This window comes from Sinocyclocheilus rhinocerous, unplaced genomic scaffold, assembly GCF_001515625.1.
Source record: "Sinocyclocheilus rhinocerous isolate Xijiao unplaced genomic scaffold, SAMN03320098_v1.1 scaffold240, whole genome shotgun sequence".
NCBI classification, from domain to species: domain Eukaryota; kingdom Metazoa; phylum Chordata; class Actinopteri; order Cypriniformes; family Cyprinidae; genus Sinocyclocheilus; species Sinocyclocheilus rhinocerous.
Genome location: NW_015654534.1, coordinates 212188 through 229490, shown reverse-complemented (window position 1 = coordinate 229490; position 17303 = coordinate 212188). Strand labels below are relative to the sequence as shown.

Sequence of the window (17303 nt, the reverse complement as noted above, 5' to 3'; positions counted from 1 at the left end):
GTTTCCTCATGGGGACCTCAAAAATGTCCCCACAAGGTCAAAATTTACTAGTATTACTATCCTTGTGGGGACATTTGGTCCCCATAACGTGATAAATACCAGGTACACACACACACACACACACACACACACAAACTGCTCTCTTTCTCTCTCTCGGAGCTCTCTAATCCTTATGGAAAATCCCTGCGTGGAAGTGTGTACACAGCTGAGTGGGCTAAAGGTGAATTAACAACAACAATATTTATTATTCTGCTAAACGGCCAATCAGTGGCAGCACTCGTTAACATATTCTGACCACATAAGGCACATGATCAGATAGCAGATTTGTGAAAGAGCAATGTGAGAGCGACGGGCAGGACGAGTGAAAGACGAGGCGTGTGAAGCATCTGTGGCCTTTTGAGCAGCTGTGTGTCTGTGTGGCATTTCCACATCAGTAGGAGCTCCAGCGACGGACTCCATGATCCCAGTTCACTGAAATGGCACTACAACCACAATTCATTATAGCTTGTTCTAAAGATTCAGATTTCTATTAATTCTATTAGGAATTTGAACTTACACACTATGAATGATGCCTCAAATTGAGTGTTTTTTTAAGAGATCTAACTTTTGATTTTTGCCTGGCAGATGATAACTCTCTCTCTCTCTCTCTCTCTCTCTCTATATATATATATATAAACAAATCTGTCAATATTAGATATTAGACTGCCATTCAAAAGGTCGAGATCGGTAAGTCTTCTGTTCACCAAGGCTACATTTATTTTATTCAAATACAATAAAACAGTAATACTGTGAAATATTATCACAACTATCGTGGGAGGGGCCTGTCTGTGTGGCGTCACACAGACAGGCATCTGAGATCGGCTCGATTTGAGAAAGGGGAAAACATTTAACCAGATAAAAAAAAAAACACTGGGTGGATTTTTATCATTATAGGGTGGTTGTGTACACACACTGCCAACACACATTTCAGTTCAAACAACTTGTAAAAGTGCATGTAGCATTCTATGACCCCTTTAAAATATATGTAGAAGTAATATGGCACTTAAATAAGTGAGAGACAAATATATGATTCTTGTTCCCTGACAGCATGGTGAGTTTCCATAGAGACTAATGGGCCCCCGAAAGTGCTGGTGTCACAGGCCCCATGACGACCACTTCAAGGCCTCAAGCAGGGGCTGATTATATTATGTGTGTGGTAAGAGGTTATTCTGAGCTCATCAGTGATAATGAACACACACGCTGGAGGATCTATGACGTCGTGTTTTCTGTGATTATATAATGTGCGACAGGTACATCATCTTCCTGAGTCTGTGTAGCACAAGTGTGTGTCTGAACTGACCAAACTGCACTGAATGCGAGTGGTCAATCATGCAGAATGTGCCCTCTGGTGGTGCCCATGGGTAACAAAAGAAATGTGAACTTGTGGGTTAAAAGTGAAATAATTAAATAAATAAACAGGTCTTACATGCTAGCAAGTCAAACACTTTGTGTGCTGTAGTTGAGGTGATATGAACTGCCACATACAGTTATATGTTTTTTTCAATGGCTAGTATAACAGGATAGGGGCACTCCGGGGGCAGACTAATAGCAACCTCAAAAATAAGTGGTTTGAGATGTGTACTGTACAAGATGCAAATGTAAATGCATCTTTTTTACATAAGTCTACTGAAAGTTCACTCTTCCCAAACATACAGTTCAGCTTTCAGCATACAGTGCAGAAGTTTGGGAGCCCCACAATCCACACAGCCAGTGAGCAATTACAGACGAGACAAGCAGATGGAGCTCCTGCAGAACTTACAAACGTACAGGCATATGTTGGGAATAGAGCGTTTGACTGAACATTTCAATGGCCAGCATTAAAATCATCAAGGATTTGAACTTGATACTGTAGTTGTCAGCCATCAGCCGTCTTTCCTTCAGTATGTTTGCTGACCTCACTGTGAGCGAATCACAGATAATCATAGGAGCTCTTCAGCACCCACATGTCCTTTGTGTCACAGCCGAGCAGAACATGCTCACATTCACTCCTCTCACGTCATAGTGTTCTCCTCTCAAACGCACACACGCTCTGACTTATGTCACTGTAATTGGGCTTGGCTGCCATGTGCTGCTCCGAGCTGACGTCTGCTCTCGAGAGGCTTCCATTTATTCCATTTACAACAATCCTCTCGCACCCGCTAATGCTGCCTGTTATGAAAGAGATCGAGTCGAGCTGCTCTCAGACGCGGCTCAATGCATGTAAGAGCGACTCTCTCGTTCTGCTCTCAGATTGAGGTGTTTGTGGAAGGGTTGAGAGATGTGCCTGCCTCAGCCCGCTTTATAAATAACATGCTACATACTGTTATCAAGGGGAAAGAGAGAGAGAGAGCACATTTGGTGTTTCTCTCTGATGCTTAGGATGGGCTCTTTTGCTGCTGTGCCTTTAAGATGTCGCATGTGAAATGAGTAACTGCTTGTAGGCTGTGGGTTTATAGTTTGCAAAACAGATCAAATGCAATAAATTGTGAATGATTCACAACAATCTGTGGCCAAATGTGTTGCATTAATATGATCAGGAAATTAGGGATGCACCAATATAATATTCTGTCTGATTCAGATAACCAACAAATGGCTGACATTACATTTGTAAAGTATTTTGTCTAAATAAATCAAAATGAAAGACTAAAATCAACTACTTTAAATGCGACAACATTTTTTTTGGCATAACAATGTCAGTTATACAGTTCCACTTGTACAGTCTGAAAACTGGATATTCAATTTGAAAACACCTAAACATTATATTATTAAATTATTAGCATATTAGGATGATTTTTAAGTTATTTTTTTAGATGATGGCAAAGATAATCTAAATGCAAAGTCGTTAAGGTATTGGTACGTGGTTGCTAGGGTGTTCTAGGTGGTTGTTCGGTTGTTGCTTATTGCAAGTCAATAGAGCTTATAGATATCGTATAATAGTATATTCGTATCGTATATTATAGATATAGTTAGATCTTTAAAAAACATGTAATTTGAGGCATCACTTACGAAGTGTAATATTTAGTGTATAGTTGGGGGTTTGTTCAATATAAGCAATATTCATATTAGTTCCCAATATTAAAATGATACAAATTTTGTCTAAATGCACAAATAAAAATGTAATAAATAAAAAAAATAAAAACACTAAAATGCTATGTTAATTTAGGCATATCAACATTATAATGAGATTTGCTAAAGATTATTAATGTTTTTAAAGATTAACTTCAAGAGAGTGTTAGATGACAGCAAAATATAATGTGTAAAAATAGGGGAAATTGGCATGAACAAATACATATTCAATATCAGATCCAATATCAAACTATATTAAAACATCTTCAATATTGTCTGATAATTGTCCGATAAATGGAACATTTTATTATTCAACCATAAAAAAATAAAAAAAAATCTTCAGTCACTTTTTGCTTTTCAATCATTGTATGAAGTCAGGGAGGATGTTTTGCTTTCTATTGGATAATTGATTTCTTATTATGCAGTACTATCCTGCCTATATAACTTCAAATCTATCTGATCAATGTAAATGAGTTTCCATCATGTTGGCAAAAAAAAAAAAGCTTTACTTGTACCCACCACTATGTAACAAGCAAGAAGCATGAACCCCTGAAGACACCGAATAAAATCCTTAAGGAACCAGTGGAGATTTTATACATTTTACTACCAGATTAATATTAGCTCCGTCATTTACATTTATGAATTTGTCAGACGCTTTTATCCAAAGTGAATTACACTGCATTCAAGGTACACATTTACATTTGATCAGTTCTTGCTTTCCCTGGGAATCAAACCCACAACCTTGTCTTTGCAAGCACCATGCTCTACTGTTTGAGATACAGAAGAAAACAACAACAACAACAACAAAAACAGACTTAACAAATCTCTGGCCGACCCTCAAATCACTGCCAAATCCACTTACCCAGGATCCAAATAACCCTGAGTTTTGCTCTCTACTGAGATTGCATTGCATTACCAACACATTATGTCTCAGACCAATGTGACAGGAACTGAACTGTGATAATGTGCAAAAGAGCAGACTACAGCAAAAGCCATAATGAAAGAGGAATGAGATGATGAACCGCAGTAATGAGAGAGCATGACACGTGCTTCATCAGAACACAGCTGCAAAAACCATTTCATATGTTTTTCATTATCTTCTGTGCTGCTGCATTTAATACTGTAAAGTCTGATATATATTTATATGACCAAAAAGTAAGATGAAATTCTGATAACTTGAAATGTAAATCAGTGAGATCTTTGTAACAATATAGTAGACTTCTTACAAAAAATGTGTATAAATATCAGTTGTCACTCTGTATCTTTATTTAGCAATTATGTTATTGCTCCCAGGTGTTTCTCGTCATCCCCTCGTCATGTCATGTGTATTTAAAGTGTTTCCTGTTCTGAGTTTGTGGTCCGGTATTGAATGTCGTCTTTCCCCCGCTACGTGTGATTTCCTGGTTCCTTGGATATTATTAAAGTCTGTTTGTTAAGTTTACTCCACGTCTCCTCATTCCTCGCTCCGTGCTCCTCACAGTAGCAAAACGTGACAGAATTCCCAACCATAAAGTGAAGTGAAGTGATGTGACATGTGGCCAAGTATGGTGACCCATACTCGGAATTAGTGCTCTGCATTTATCCCATCCAAAGTGCACACACACAGCAGTGAACACACACACACACCGTGAACACACACCCGGAGCAGTGGGCAGCCATTTTTTGCTGCGGCGCCCGGGGAGCAGTTGGGGGTTCAGTGCCTTGCTCAAGGGCACCTCAGTCGTGGTATTGAAGGAATTGAAGGTGGGAGAGAGCGCTATACATTCACTCCCCCCACCTACAATCCCTGCCGGTACGAGACTCGAACCCAACCTGTGATGTGTTTCTCGTCATCCCCTCGTCATGTTTTGTGTATATAAATTGTTTCCTGTTCTGAGTTTGTGGTCCAGTATTGAATGTCGTCTTTCCCCGCTACGTGTGATTTCCTGGTTCCTTGGATATTATTAAAGTCTGTTTGTTAAGTTTACTCCACGTCTCCTCGTTCCTCGCTCAGTGCTCCTCACAGTAGCGAAACGTGACAGTATCTCCCAATAGTATGTCTCAGTAAGATGATATTTACATGTTTAGTTTATGACCAAATATCTGTAGTTTTAAAACATATAATGCAATAATGATGATTAAGAGATGAACAAATAAAGTTCCTCAAAAGCCTGATGATCATATTTTACACTCATATTTTAATCAATACATTTATTTCATATACTATAGCTCAAATCTATTTACATATTTACTGACATATCATCTAGACTTACTGATATAAAAATTATAATTAAACTTTATTTGGAGTACTGCTGGTGCACAATGCACATTTCTTAATATTAAGCCTACAGATGTGTTTTAATGTCACTATTAATAAGGATTGTATGATCTTTGTCTTTAAGTGCAAGATATTTAAAGTGTACCTGAAGTATACTTGCAATAGTTCCACTTTAGAACAATGAAATATACTTCAGTATCTCTTTTGTTGGACTTCATAACTACTTCAGCACAATTAAAGTGCATTAAGTACAAGATTAGTTGTTCCAATTAAGCAGACTTTAAGTATACCAGTTTAGTATACTAAAAGTACAAGCAGGGTATTTTTATTAAGTACATAAATATGTAAATGTATTTGTAGTATATTTAGCATGAAATAAATGTATTTCAAATACATTTTAGTATATTTATTTTTCACTAGGGATTTTACAATTATACTAAAAGGCTTTTTAACGTCACTTTCACTTTTCACTTTCACGTGCACTTAACTTAACTGATCATGTTGATAATGTAAAGGCCACAGAAATTTGTGTACTGCAGCCTTTATAGCAGGGGTGTTTAAACTCGGTCCTGGAGGGCCGGTGTCCTGCAGAGTTTAGCTCCAACTTGCCTCAACACACCTGCCGGGAAGTTTCTAGTATGCCTAGTAAGAGCTTGATTAGCTGCTTCAGGTGTGTTTAATTGGGGTTGGAGCTAAACTCTGCGGGACACCGGCCCTCCAGGACCGAGCTTGGGCACCCCTGCTTTATAGGGTTCAAAGCGGTAGAGGATGAGGTTCATAAATCTCCCACAGTCCTCAGCTCTGAGCTGCTGTAGGTCATTACTGGGGCTGTGAGTAATAGGCAGAGGTGAGCAATCGTCACCAAAGAGAGAGTCCGTCTTTAGCTCTAACAAATGACCTAATTGAGAACCACAACGTCTTGTCTGCTGAGCGGCAGGCGGGCTTGGCTTCGAAGCAGCCTGAGGACATGACTCAGGAGCGGCCGGCGGGCATGACTTCGGAGCGGCCGGCAGACTTGACGGCGGGCTGGTTCTGGATCGGAGCCGGACGTTCTCCGGACACTGGAGGATCCCTTCCCTCCAGCTTAGTCCAGTTGTGTCTGGGAGGTCCACGGGGTAATGGTAGTTGGCCCCAATCCAGAACAGCGAGTTTAGTGTGGCGTCATCTAACGCCGTCATCACAGCTAGCTCGCAGAATTCCCGGGTGTACTCCACGAACGGGAGATCTCTGCGGGCTAGGGCGGAGAATTGAGCAGCGGTTTCCATAACCGCAGGGGGGGAAACGGAAAACAAAATACTTTCAAAAATGGAAATCAAACGGGAAGAAGGGGCGCCGCTTACTTTTTTGCAGGACCGGTATTCTGTCACGGTGCTGCTACTGTGTCGGAGCGAGGAGACGTAGGAGCATTTACAACTAGGAAAGTCTTTATTTATCCAAGGAACAAGGAACACACACGTAGCAGAGGATAACCGAACAATACCGGACGCTAGACATGGAAAAACACAGGGCTTAAGAAACAAGGAACTAATTGGGACACAGCTGAAATCAATGAACATAATAAACATGAGGGAGAAACTAGGTCATGGGGAGAAAAACAAAGACACGGGAACACAGGACTGAGTGTGAGCAGAGCAGAGCTGAGTGAAGAAATGTTCTGCAGAGGTTGCTCTCCTCACATGTAGTTGGTTAACCATCATATCTATGACACAAATCATTTCAAATGTATGCTTAAATAAACACACAATCTCTCCTTGATATCTTCATGGATCTTCATGGACTCATAGATGCCTTCATTTTTAAGAGTGTAAGATGATCATGCAATATAATCTACAGACCATAATCAAACGAAAAGTGAGTCTGATTCCATCTAACATTCACTCACCTACTCGTAGAGCAAAGCAGGTTGATAAAACAACAAAGAACCTCCACCTTTCCATCGAAAAGAAGCACTGAAGAAGGTGTACACTTCATTTCTCTCACCTTATCTCTCTCTCAGTTTAGGATTCCCTTTCTCGTTTCTCATAAATTGAGTTTCTCTAAGTAGAGTGCTGGGTTCAGCTGTGCTGTAGATAGTAAGGAGGAGAGAGGGTGAGGGTGACAGGGTTATGTAAACGGCAGAAACGCTGTGGCTGTGAGTAATCTGAGGCTAATTCTGGCTAGGGAGATGGAGGGATTTGCACTCCTCCGCTGCTCTGCCTCTTCAGCTACAGAAGGAATCGGAGAGCCTGCAGCTGATGTCCTCATCCGGAGACACACACTTCACCTGAACTGACCCTCCATATGCACAACACTCATATGCTTCCTTTCATACAGAGATCACTGGACACATTCCAGCACTTCATATTCCAGAGACAGAACAAAGCTGCATTCTGCTCTCTCTACATAATACTGCATGCGAGCGAATAAATGAAAACATTCAAAAAATGCTGATGTCATATTGAAGATATAAATAATGTTGGTAACCAAACAGTTGACGGTAGCCATTGACTTCCATAGTAGTTTTTTCCATACTATGGAAGTCAATGGCTACCATCAACTGTTTGGTTACCAACATTTTTCAAAATATCTTCTTTTGTGTTCAGCAGAAGAAAGAAACTCACACAGGTTTGGAACGACATGAGGGTGAATACATAATGACAGAATTGTCATTTTTTGGGTGAACTGTCCCTTTAAAATGACATTATTTCAACCACATTTCAACGTTAAAGAGCACTCATTTGCAGTCTGGGTGTGAAACACCAATTAATTTCATTACTTTCTAGGTGAAACAATTGTGATATCACAGATACACTATTATATGTACAAAAATAAGCCACAAGTGCGGTCAGCAGCATGTAAATAACAATGTGAGACTCTAGAGAGCTGTCCTTTGCAGAGAGCCAAAGGCTCAGTTAAATCTTGTATTGACATGAGACAATGAGTTAAAGCCACACTTTTACACAGCGCCTATTGTGGCGGGTTTTACAGGCTATTATAAATCCACAGGCGGCCAATGACATGAAACGAAATAGATGGGCTGTGCCTCTTGTCACTGGTTAAACTGATATGTGGTGGTGGTCAGACAACAGTCTTGACCACTCAGAACAGAGCAAAACATCAGGACAAAAGGCCAGCCTCTGTTCAGCATCAGAACAGAAGATTTGACCTCCAAATCAAAGGATGGATCGGTCACAACAACAAACCAATGCAACGCTTCTTGTGCTGTTTTTTTCAAGAGCGTGTCAACCAAAAATAGAAGTCCACAAAGAGCATCTAATGCATTTAACACAGCGATTACTTCTTGAATATCATGGTGCCGTAAAACTCAATGCATCACAGTCTCATTGGCAATGTGAAAGGGAAGTTTCAAAAACTTCAGTTTAAAGGGATGATTCACCCACAAATTAAAATTGTCATAATTTACTCACCCTCAAGTTATTCCAAACCTGTCTGAGGTTTTTTCCCTGTTGAGCACAAAAAAAAAAAAGTTGATGGTAGCCATTGAGCCATTCCATAGTATGGGGGGGGGAATACTATGGGAGTCAATGGCTACCAGTAACCAAACAGTTGATGGCAGCCATTGAATTTCATAGTATGGCAACTGGTTGGTTACCAACATTCTTCAAAATATATTCTTTTATGTTGAACAGAAGAAAGAAACTCATATAGGTTTGGAATAAGTGGAGGGTGAGCAAATGACAGAATTTTCATTTTTGCGTGGACTATCCCTTTAAGTCCTACTCTATGCCTTAGGCATGTTCTTTAAACCTTTGAAAGTTTTGTGAAGTACATCTTAAAGCACCTTTATATTCAGCTGTAGAGAGATCATCAGAAAAGCATCAGAATCACGCAGAACTTCTCTACAGGAGCTGATGTAGAAACTCACACTCCAGTGAAAAACTTTGTTCAGAAACAGATGTAAGTGCAGTTATCACGAATGAAACATTTGTAGAGAGTGTTTTACAGAGAGGATTTGAACATTTCCATGCACAAAACACGAACAAATGCAACCGTACTGACAAAACTGCTTAAAAGCATCAGTTCTTCGGACTCAAAACAAGATCTAATCTGTGTTTGGCCTTCACTTACCTTCTGCTCCTGGACAATTACAGACGCTTATCTCTAATCCCACAACTACAGCTCAGATGTTTGGCCTTTGCTATTTCTTGTTTGGAGGTCAGATACAGAAATGAAGAGAAAGCGAAACGGCTGAAGCCCCAGCTCTGTTTGTTCCCAGGCATTGTGATCGGAGCCGTTTGTCCAATAAAACGGCAAACAATGACATTCCGTAGCTTGCAACTGTATTCAGGGCTCAACTTCACAAAAGTACAGCGGGGCTCTGAGATATATCGCACCTCAAACAAAACAACCTTTGCACTGAGGTTTGCAGAGATATGTGGATCAAGATTACTATATTTACCACACACACACACACACACACTCTTACCTACACTTGTCTGCTCCGCTGTCAGCCCTGTGAGAAAATCAACAGTGTTTTTATCAGTTTGAGGTGCATGGTAAAACTGGAATATATTACACAACTTCTGACCAGATTTTTGTCCCAAACTTTAGTTCACTAGCTGCTTAAAGACGGTCAGCAGTCTGAATTAAAATATTTAGCAAAAAAGTCACTTAGTGTATGATGCGCACAGACAGATTTTTTAGCTTCAGACTGTGATTCCATCCAGTTAAAGGTTATCAGATATGTTTGATATTTTGAGCAGATTTTACAATTACATTTTGTTTTCATTTGTCACGAGTCTCTGCATTTGAAATGACCTGAAAACATGGTTAGTCACGGTCACTAAAAGTGTCGTTTAGTGTATGATGCCCTGTTTTTCTCTGTAACCATTTACAAAGTCAACAAGTGTATGATGCCTACCCTTACCAAAAAGTAGTATACTTCAAGTTTATTTTAGTAAGTATACTTAAGTAAAGTTCAAGTATATTTCTGAAAAGCCCATTTCTGAGAAGTACATAAAAAGTAGACTAAAAGTATACTTTCCTATTTTTAGTTTAAAAGAAGTATACTAATAGCACACTTGAATAAACTTCTTTTTCGTAAGGGTAGTGTCTAAAAATGTATTCAGATTTGAGTGTATTCCAGCCTTCAGTGTGTTTGATCTTGACAAAGCATGAGCTAGCAATGAACAATAATGAATCAATCATTTCTTAATATTGATGTGAAATTCTACATATACTAACACATGTATTAATGTATTTAAACAAACTTAAAAAACCACTTACGTGATGCAATTACCATAAAGTATGCAAAACATATTTAAAAACAAATTTATTTGTGCATTTCCCACACTGATAATTTAACTTTAAATATATCTGTTTAGGCTTGGTGTTTAAAATAAATGTTGTTTATAACGAATGTCACTGTTTGTTTTATACTTATATGTTTAATTCCTGCTCTGTCCTGAATATTGCAAACTTTTTTTTTTATGTTTCAATGTAATAATAAACACCAATGCGACTTATCTGTATTGTTTCTCTCTCAAAACTGCAAGTTTGATTCTGTGCAACATATACGTGTCTGCTAAATGTATAAATGTACATGTAAGGAACATTTTGAAACACTCTGAGATCATGACAGACAAATCTACAAACTGCACTCTATCAAATGAAATCAAAAGTTTAAAGTCCTGTTCTGAAAGGCATTTCAGAGCAGATATTTTGAATCACCAGGAGGTTTTTCCACTCAGCCAGTCACCGTAAACGTTAAACTTTTATAATTACCAGATCAAGCTTGGCTGTTTAATCCATTTCTATGCCTTTCATGCTTGTTAAAGTCACTGAGTTGAACATTATCTAAGGCTTCCTCTTTGCACCCTGAGCTCTGGGAGTCTGAGCATCTCTGCACATCAATTCATTTATAAAAAAAGTATTGATGTTTCTGATAAGTACAGTGCATGCAGACACTCACACAGTGTACTCACCTGTCCTCACGGATGAAGGGAGTCAGGAAGCGGCTGGAATCGTCGTCATGGCTGCTCTGCTGGCTGCTCTGCTGACTACTCTGCTGACTGCTGGAAAACAGTCATAATGATAAATGATAAATGATAAATGTCAATCAACGTGTCGTGACAACATTAAACACGTGTCTGTCTAACTACTAAATACACTACTGTTTGACATAGGTTTTTGAAAGAAGTCTCATATGCTCACCAAGGCAGCATTTATAATAATATAGTTACATATTATGAGAAAAGAAACTGTTTTCTGTTTCATTATATTTTAAAATGTAATTTATTGCTGTGATCAAAGCTGAATTTCCAGCATCATTACTCCAGTCTTCAGTGTCACATGATCCTTCAGAAATCATTCTAATATGCTGATTTGCAGCTCAAGAAACATTTCTGATTATTACACAACTCTGTACAGTTCATGTACAGTACATCATGTACAGTTTTTTCACAAAATAAGAATGAAGATTTTTCAAATATACAGTATATAGCCAAAAAATAATAATTGCACTGCATTGCGTTGTGCGTTAGAGTTAATGAAAATGCCCATAAAATTAATTGATAATGTCCTGGCAGAAAATTACCAGTATTTTTTTTTTACAGTGTATGTGTCAGTTTTAATCTAGGCTACTTGTCAAAACAATAAAAGCAGTGAAATGTCAAAAGTTTTGGTTTCAATGTTAAATGCACCAAACTCAAAATGTACCATCAAACTTACTTCTTCACCTAGCAGAAATTCTACAGAAAGCACATCTTATTTTGTGAGAAAGTGGCACTATTTTTGGAATGATATACAGTCTTATTTCCAATATATTTTAAAATAGAATTTATTCCTGTAATGGCAAAGCTGAATTTTCAACAGCCTTAATATTAGCCTGAATAATACTTTTTTTTTTTTTTTTTTTTTTCCAGGATTCTTTGAGAAACAGAAAGTTCAGAAGAACAGCATTCATTTGAAATAAAAATATTTTGTAACATTGTCTTTACTGTCACTTTTGATCAGTTTAACTTGTCCTTGCTGAATAAAAGTATTAATTTATTTAAAAAATATATAAATCCTACTGACCCCAAACTTTAGAATGGTAGTGTAGCAAAGGTTTCATGCCTATAGAGTCTAAAATACAAACCATCATATTTTGTAAAATGTGTTATAAAATGGCTATAAATGTTTTTATAAGTAGTGGTCAGTTGCATGTGGTATTTTCTCTTTGATAAAAGTGTCCCTATGATTTCTCCACAAGAGGGTGCAGTCATACAGACACTGTTAACAGCATTCAATCCCAGGAATAAAAGAAACCGAGTCATACGTGGAGTTTAACAAGTGCTGACCGCTTAAAAACACTAGCAGTGCTTTACATGCTTTATAAGGGTTTCTGAAACCAACGCTGAACAAAGGGCATTTTTTGTTTTCAAATGCATGCTATTTAGATTAAAAATCTCCAGTGAATATTTGTAATATTCATTCAATTCTCATCCTCATTACCAGTTCTTTGGTCACTATTAGATTAGTATTGCTCCCTCTCCTTAAATAACAAGATTTCCCATTCACACTAAAACCAGTATCATTTCACATTTCAAAGGATTTTTTTCAGTCAGTGTTTCAGCCATGGATTTCTGTTTTTTTTTCTCTCTCTTGGTCCCAAAATTTCAGTGCATCCTTAATTTAAACTTCATCATTAAATGTACAACATGTGGACATTGTGATGCAATTTGAAGCAGTAAAAAGCAACCGATTAGTCTATTCTAGTATGAAGTACAAAAAAATCCCATTGGGCATGCTGGATCTCCTCGTTCCATCAGCTGCAGGGATTTATGGGAGACACGCTCAGGTGCGTGCAGGTATTTGCTTGTGGTGACTACGGGCTACACACCGACAGGAAACTCCTATCTGCAATTCAAACTACGCAGGCAAATTTCTCATTTATGGTGAGTTGGTCTGACAGCATTTGACCCGTGTGGGTGAATCTTGTTTGCTTAAGACACTGGAGATTTAGCCTCTGTCTGAATGCGAGTTTATGCACACATGCCCGAGGGTCTGGACTTTTATCAGAATGGGTCCTTACGTATAACTTGCCTGCTAACTAGAGTGGATTGAGGCTCGGTGTGGCCTAGAACGCTTCTGAATCATTCATCACTGTTGCCTGTCTGACGCTTTGTGTGTGTTTTAACCGCTGCTGAAACAAACCCCCAGTGCTTTCAGGCCAACGGCACAGGCTGACGTCAGACTAGGAACCCGCTGGTCTACCGCGTGTTTATTCAAATGGAATTTTTTCAGAATGTTTGACAGATTCATGGTAACTATTTTTTATGTTTAACTTTAATGTTTAATGTCAACTTAAAAACGTAACTACCACATGATTCAGTTAACATTCTCTTCATTAAAAACTTGCAAAACCATCTACTCAAAGAACGTTTTTTTTTCTATGTAAACATGTGCTTGATGCATGTTTTGACCGTTTTGCTTGTGTGTGTCTTTTGCAGCGTCTTGCACATGAAATGGCTTTCTAAAAATGTGGCACTCAAACTAAAAGAAATTCAACTCGCATCTCATAACCTTGAGTGTTTTCCACCATTCTATGTCTCATGTTTTTCAATACAAACACATTTTTATGAATATCCCCTTATAGGACTAGCAATATTTTCAACGTTAATACGGTTGGATCATTTTTTTTCTCTCTTAACTGTTATCATTGGCATATTGTAAAGATATCTAATACTTTTATTCAAAACATTTGGATAACTGATAAAATTAGGAAAGTCGCCCAGCCCTACAACTAATATAGAATTATTAATATAGAATTAAAAATAATCAAAAAGAAAGCACAAACACAAACATAATTCTACAATTCGATAATTTGCAATTTGAACGGTTTCTTTTTTTTTTGAGTGTTTTGTGAGCCTGAGGAAAGTCGACTGACCGAACTGTTACTAAGCTAAAAACTTTTGTAAGGCTTGCTGGATTTCTACATTTCTTGGAGTTTATATTAGGCCTGACACACATACAGTGCGATTGATTCAGGTGTGTGAGACACTATATCTTTTATACATGCACTATCAACTGCTGTGCTGTAAGACTCTAACACACACCTCGCTCTTTGGTGAGCTTCAGTTGTCAGTCATTCTGTTTTTAAATCAGTCTGTCACTATTACACTGCCATCATGTCATTCTCCAAGCCAAAATTAAACAATGAAAACTGTCAGTTCCGGTTAGAATGGAATGACGAGTGTTGTTATGCCACAAGCATGCACCTGTAATAAAATCATACAGTGAAGAGGCACGAAAAGCTCTTGAATCAAGTGCTCAGCACTAAAATGCAGGTGTAAACAGGGTCCAAAATGAGGGTCACAATGAGCACACTGCAATTGGTCTTCATAGTGTAAATGTCCTGAGTGAGATCAAATGACCGCCTACTCACCCGTCAAACAATCACTGTGCAAAAACAAGAGTATTAAGCTTTGCTGGTTACGTGCTTTAATAGAAAATGTAGACATTTTGGAATAGAGCATCTAACCCTAACTCTGTCCCTAACGCTCACCCAGTAATGATGACGAGTGAATGATACCACAACCGAAATAACCAAGAGATAGCAGAACAATGAGTGGAAGCCATCTGCTTTTAGCTACATTAGCATCTCTCCATCACAGCTTCCTCTGTCAGCACTGCTGAATCAGTGTGGTCACAGGAAACCTGGAACGCCAATGGGAAAACAGGTTCATGCCCGCTCTCTCCTTAATCACAAAGTGAGTCTGCAATCACCTAAAAATGAGCACAAGCTCGCCCAATCGTATGATCAGCCGCAAGGTTTTGGATAAATCAAAGATCACCAAATACACAAAATAATGATCTTTAAAAAAGCATCATATGACCCCTTTAATTCACTATAAATATAAATTAGTTGAAATATAAGTATGAAATATAATATTAATAAATATTTTGAAGTATCAATTTATATTTATTTACTAAGCCGCTCATTTTGGGACAATATGATTTTTTTTTAATTAATACTTTTAATGCAGGAAGGACATTTTAAACGTAAAATGACAATAATAGACATTTATAACGTTAAAGCGATGGCTATTTCAAATTAAATATTTTCTTTTGACCTTTCTATTCATTTTCATCTAAGAAATCCTGATGAAAATCAAAGAATCATGAAAATCATCAAAGAATCCTGAAAAAAAGTATCATGGTTTCCATGAAAACACAAAGCAGAAAATCAGCATATTAGAATGATTTCTGAAGAATCATGTGACACTGACGAATCAACTTTGCATCACAGGAATAAATTACATTTTAAAACATATTCAAATAGAAAAAAGTTATTTAAATTGTAATAATATTTCACAGTTTTACTGTAGTTTTACTGTAGTTAAAACATAAAAAAATCTTACCGACCCCAAACTTTGAATGGTAGTGTATAAATTAATAAATGTAATTATAAATATAAATTCACAGTTCATCATGCAGCTCTTCCAATCAGATGCTCACTAAACAAGTAGATCACTCAGTTTAAGGCTTTCCCACAGACTTTAACCTTGCATTATAAGAACAGTTTTACACCTACTCGCCTCCTGCAGTGAAAAAAACAACTCTTATATCTGAAATATTAACAACATCCACAGACTCTCTCAGCTGGAAGGTTCACACTTATAAGTTTCCCATGTCTTAAAATAGCACCAGAAGCTCTTATCAGAGCAAGGCAGACTGTGAAAGGTCTGGATGCATCTCAGCAGCACGAGAAACCCAACGAGATGAGACACTGCACACACAAGCCCAGATAAGAGACCTTACTGATCCCAGATTCAGATATTATAGAATAGCACACAAAGATGAGATACGAGCAGGAATACTTTAACTACTGTGCTTATATTGGCTGTAAACTAACCCGAGCTTAAATTCTGAATTATTCCAAAAGTTATGCTTGTCTTATTTCTCACAGACATTTCAAAAACACTAAATTCAGCTTTTGTATCCCCACCTTTCTGCTGGATGGATAATGAATGTGGTCTGATTTGGCAGCTTCTGAGTTTCTTGCTGACACTTCACAGAAGCAAAGTATAAGTATAGCAAACTGTTTAACGATTAATCTGCCTTCTATGTTCAACATTAAGCTACATAAACTCACCACATACTCTTGAGCTTTGAAAGGTGAAAGAATAGAGATCTTGACACATTACACTTTTGATTTAGACAGGTGGACTGCTTGGGAATTGCTAAGTTGCTTGAGAGGATTCGCAGATGGTTTAAGCATGCGTGCTATAAAATCTGTCGCACAAAGCAGCGCTGCACTTATAAATGCTACATTATCAGGCATTACAGGCAAGATGAAATGAAAATGCCATAGAAACTTTTCTCAAGGCAGTCGGTTCCCTTCAGAGATACACTGATATAAAAACACCCTCGCCGCATTTTAACCTTGAAACGTGCAGAGCTCGCTCATATTTATAAAACAAAATCCTTTTGAAGTTTAATCGTCACATTAATCCATTCTGCAATTATTGTCTGTCCATCCACAAATTTAAGACCTCTTGAAATTATAATTAAGACTTTTCTTATACCATTTAAGGTATTTAAGACGTTTATGGCCTTATATTTCATGCAACTAAATTTAATACTGCTTTTTTTTGCACCCGCGGGGACCCTGTATTTAAAGGGGTCATATGATGCGATTTCAATTTTTCCTTTCTCTTTGGAGTGTTACAAGCTCTTGGTGCATAAAGAAGATCTGTAAAGTTGCAAAGACTAAAGTCTCAAATCCAAAGAGATATTCTTTATAAAAGTTAAGAGTCAGCCACACCTACCTAAAACGGCTCGTTCTAACATGCCCCCACATGTCTATGTCACGATTTGCATATTGCATAGATTTGCAAGATTTTATGCAAGATTTGCATAACGCCGCCCAAATGTTCACGGAAAGAAAGAAAGCGTAACTTTTATTCTAGCTGTAGTATTGTTGCCGCCGCCGCCATGTCGTGAAGAAGACGCTGTGTGTTTTGTTGTGAAAGCGAAA

At 37.9% G+C, this 17303-nt stretch overlaps 1 protein-coding gene across 3 annotated transcripts in view; it reads right to left on the bottom strand.

Moving 5' to 3' along the window:
• Positions 1–17303, bottom strand: part of LOC107717608 (GRAM domain-containing protein 1B-like) — an 82563-nt gene that overhangs the window by 60373 nt on the left and 4887 nt on the right. For all 3 annotated transcript variants that reach the window (XM_016524413.1, XM_016524414.1, XM_016524415.1), the window contains exons 2-3: positions 11266–11355; positions 9768–9794 (exon numbers count right to left, since the gene is read on the bottom strand). In XM_016524413.1, the coding sequence (XP_016379899.1) occupies positions 9768–9794; positions 11266–11355 (117 nt within the window). The remainder of the gene's footprint in view (positions 1–9767; positions 9795–11265; positions 11356–17303) is intronic.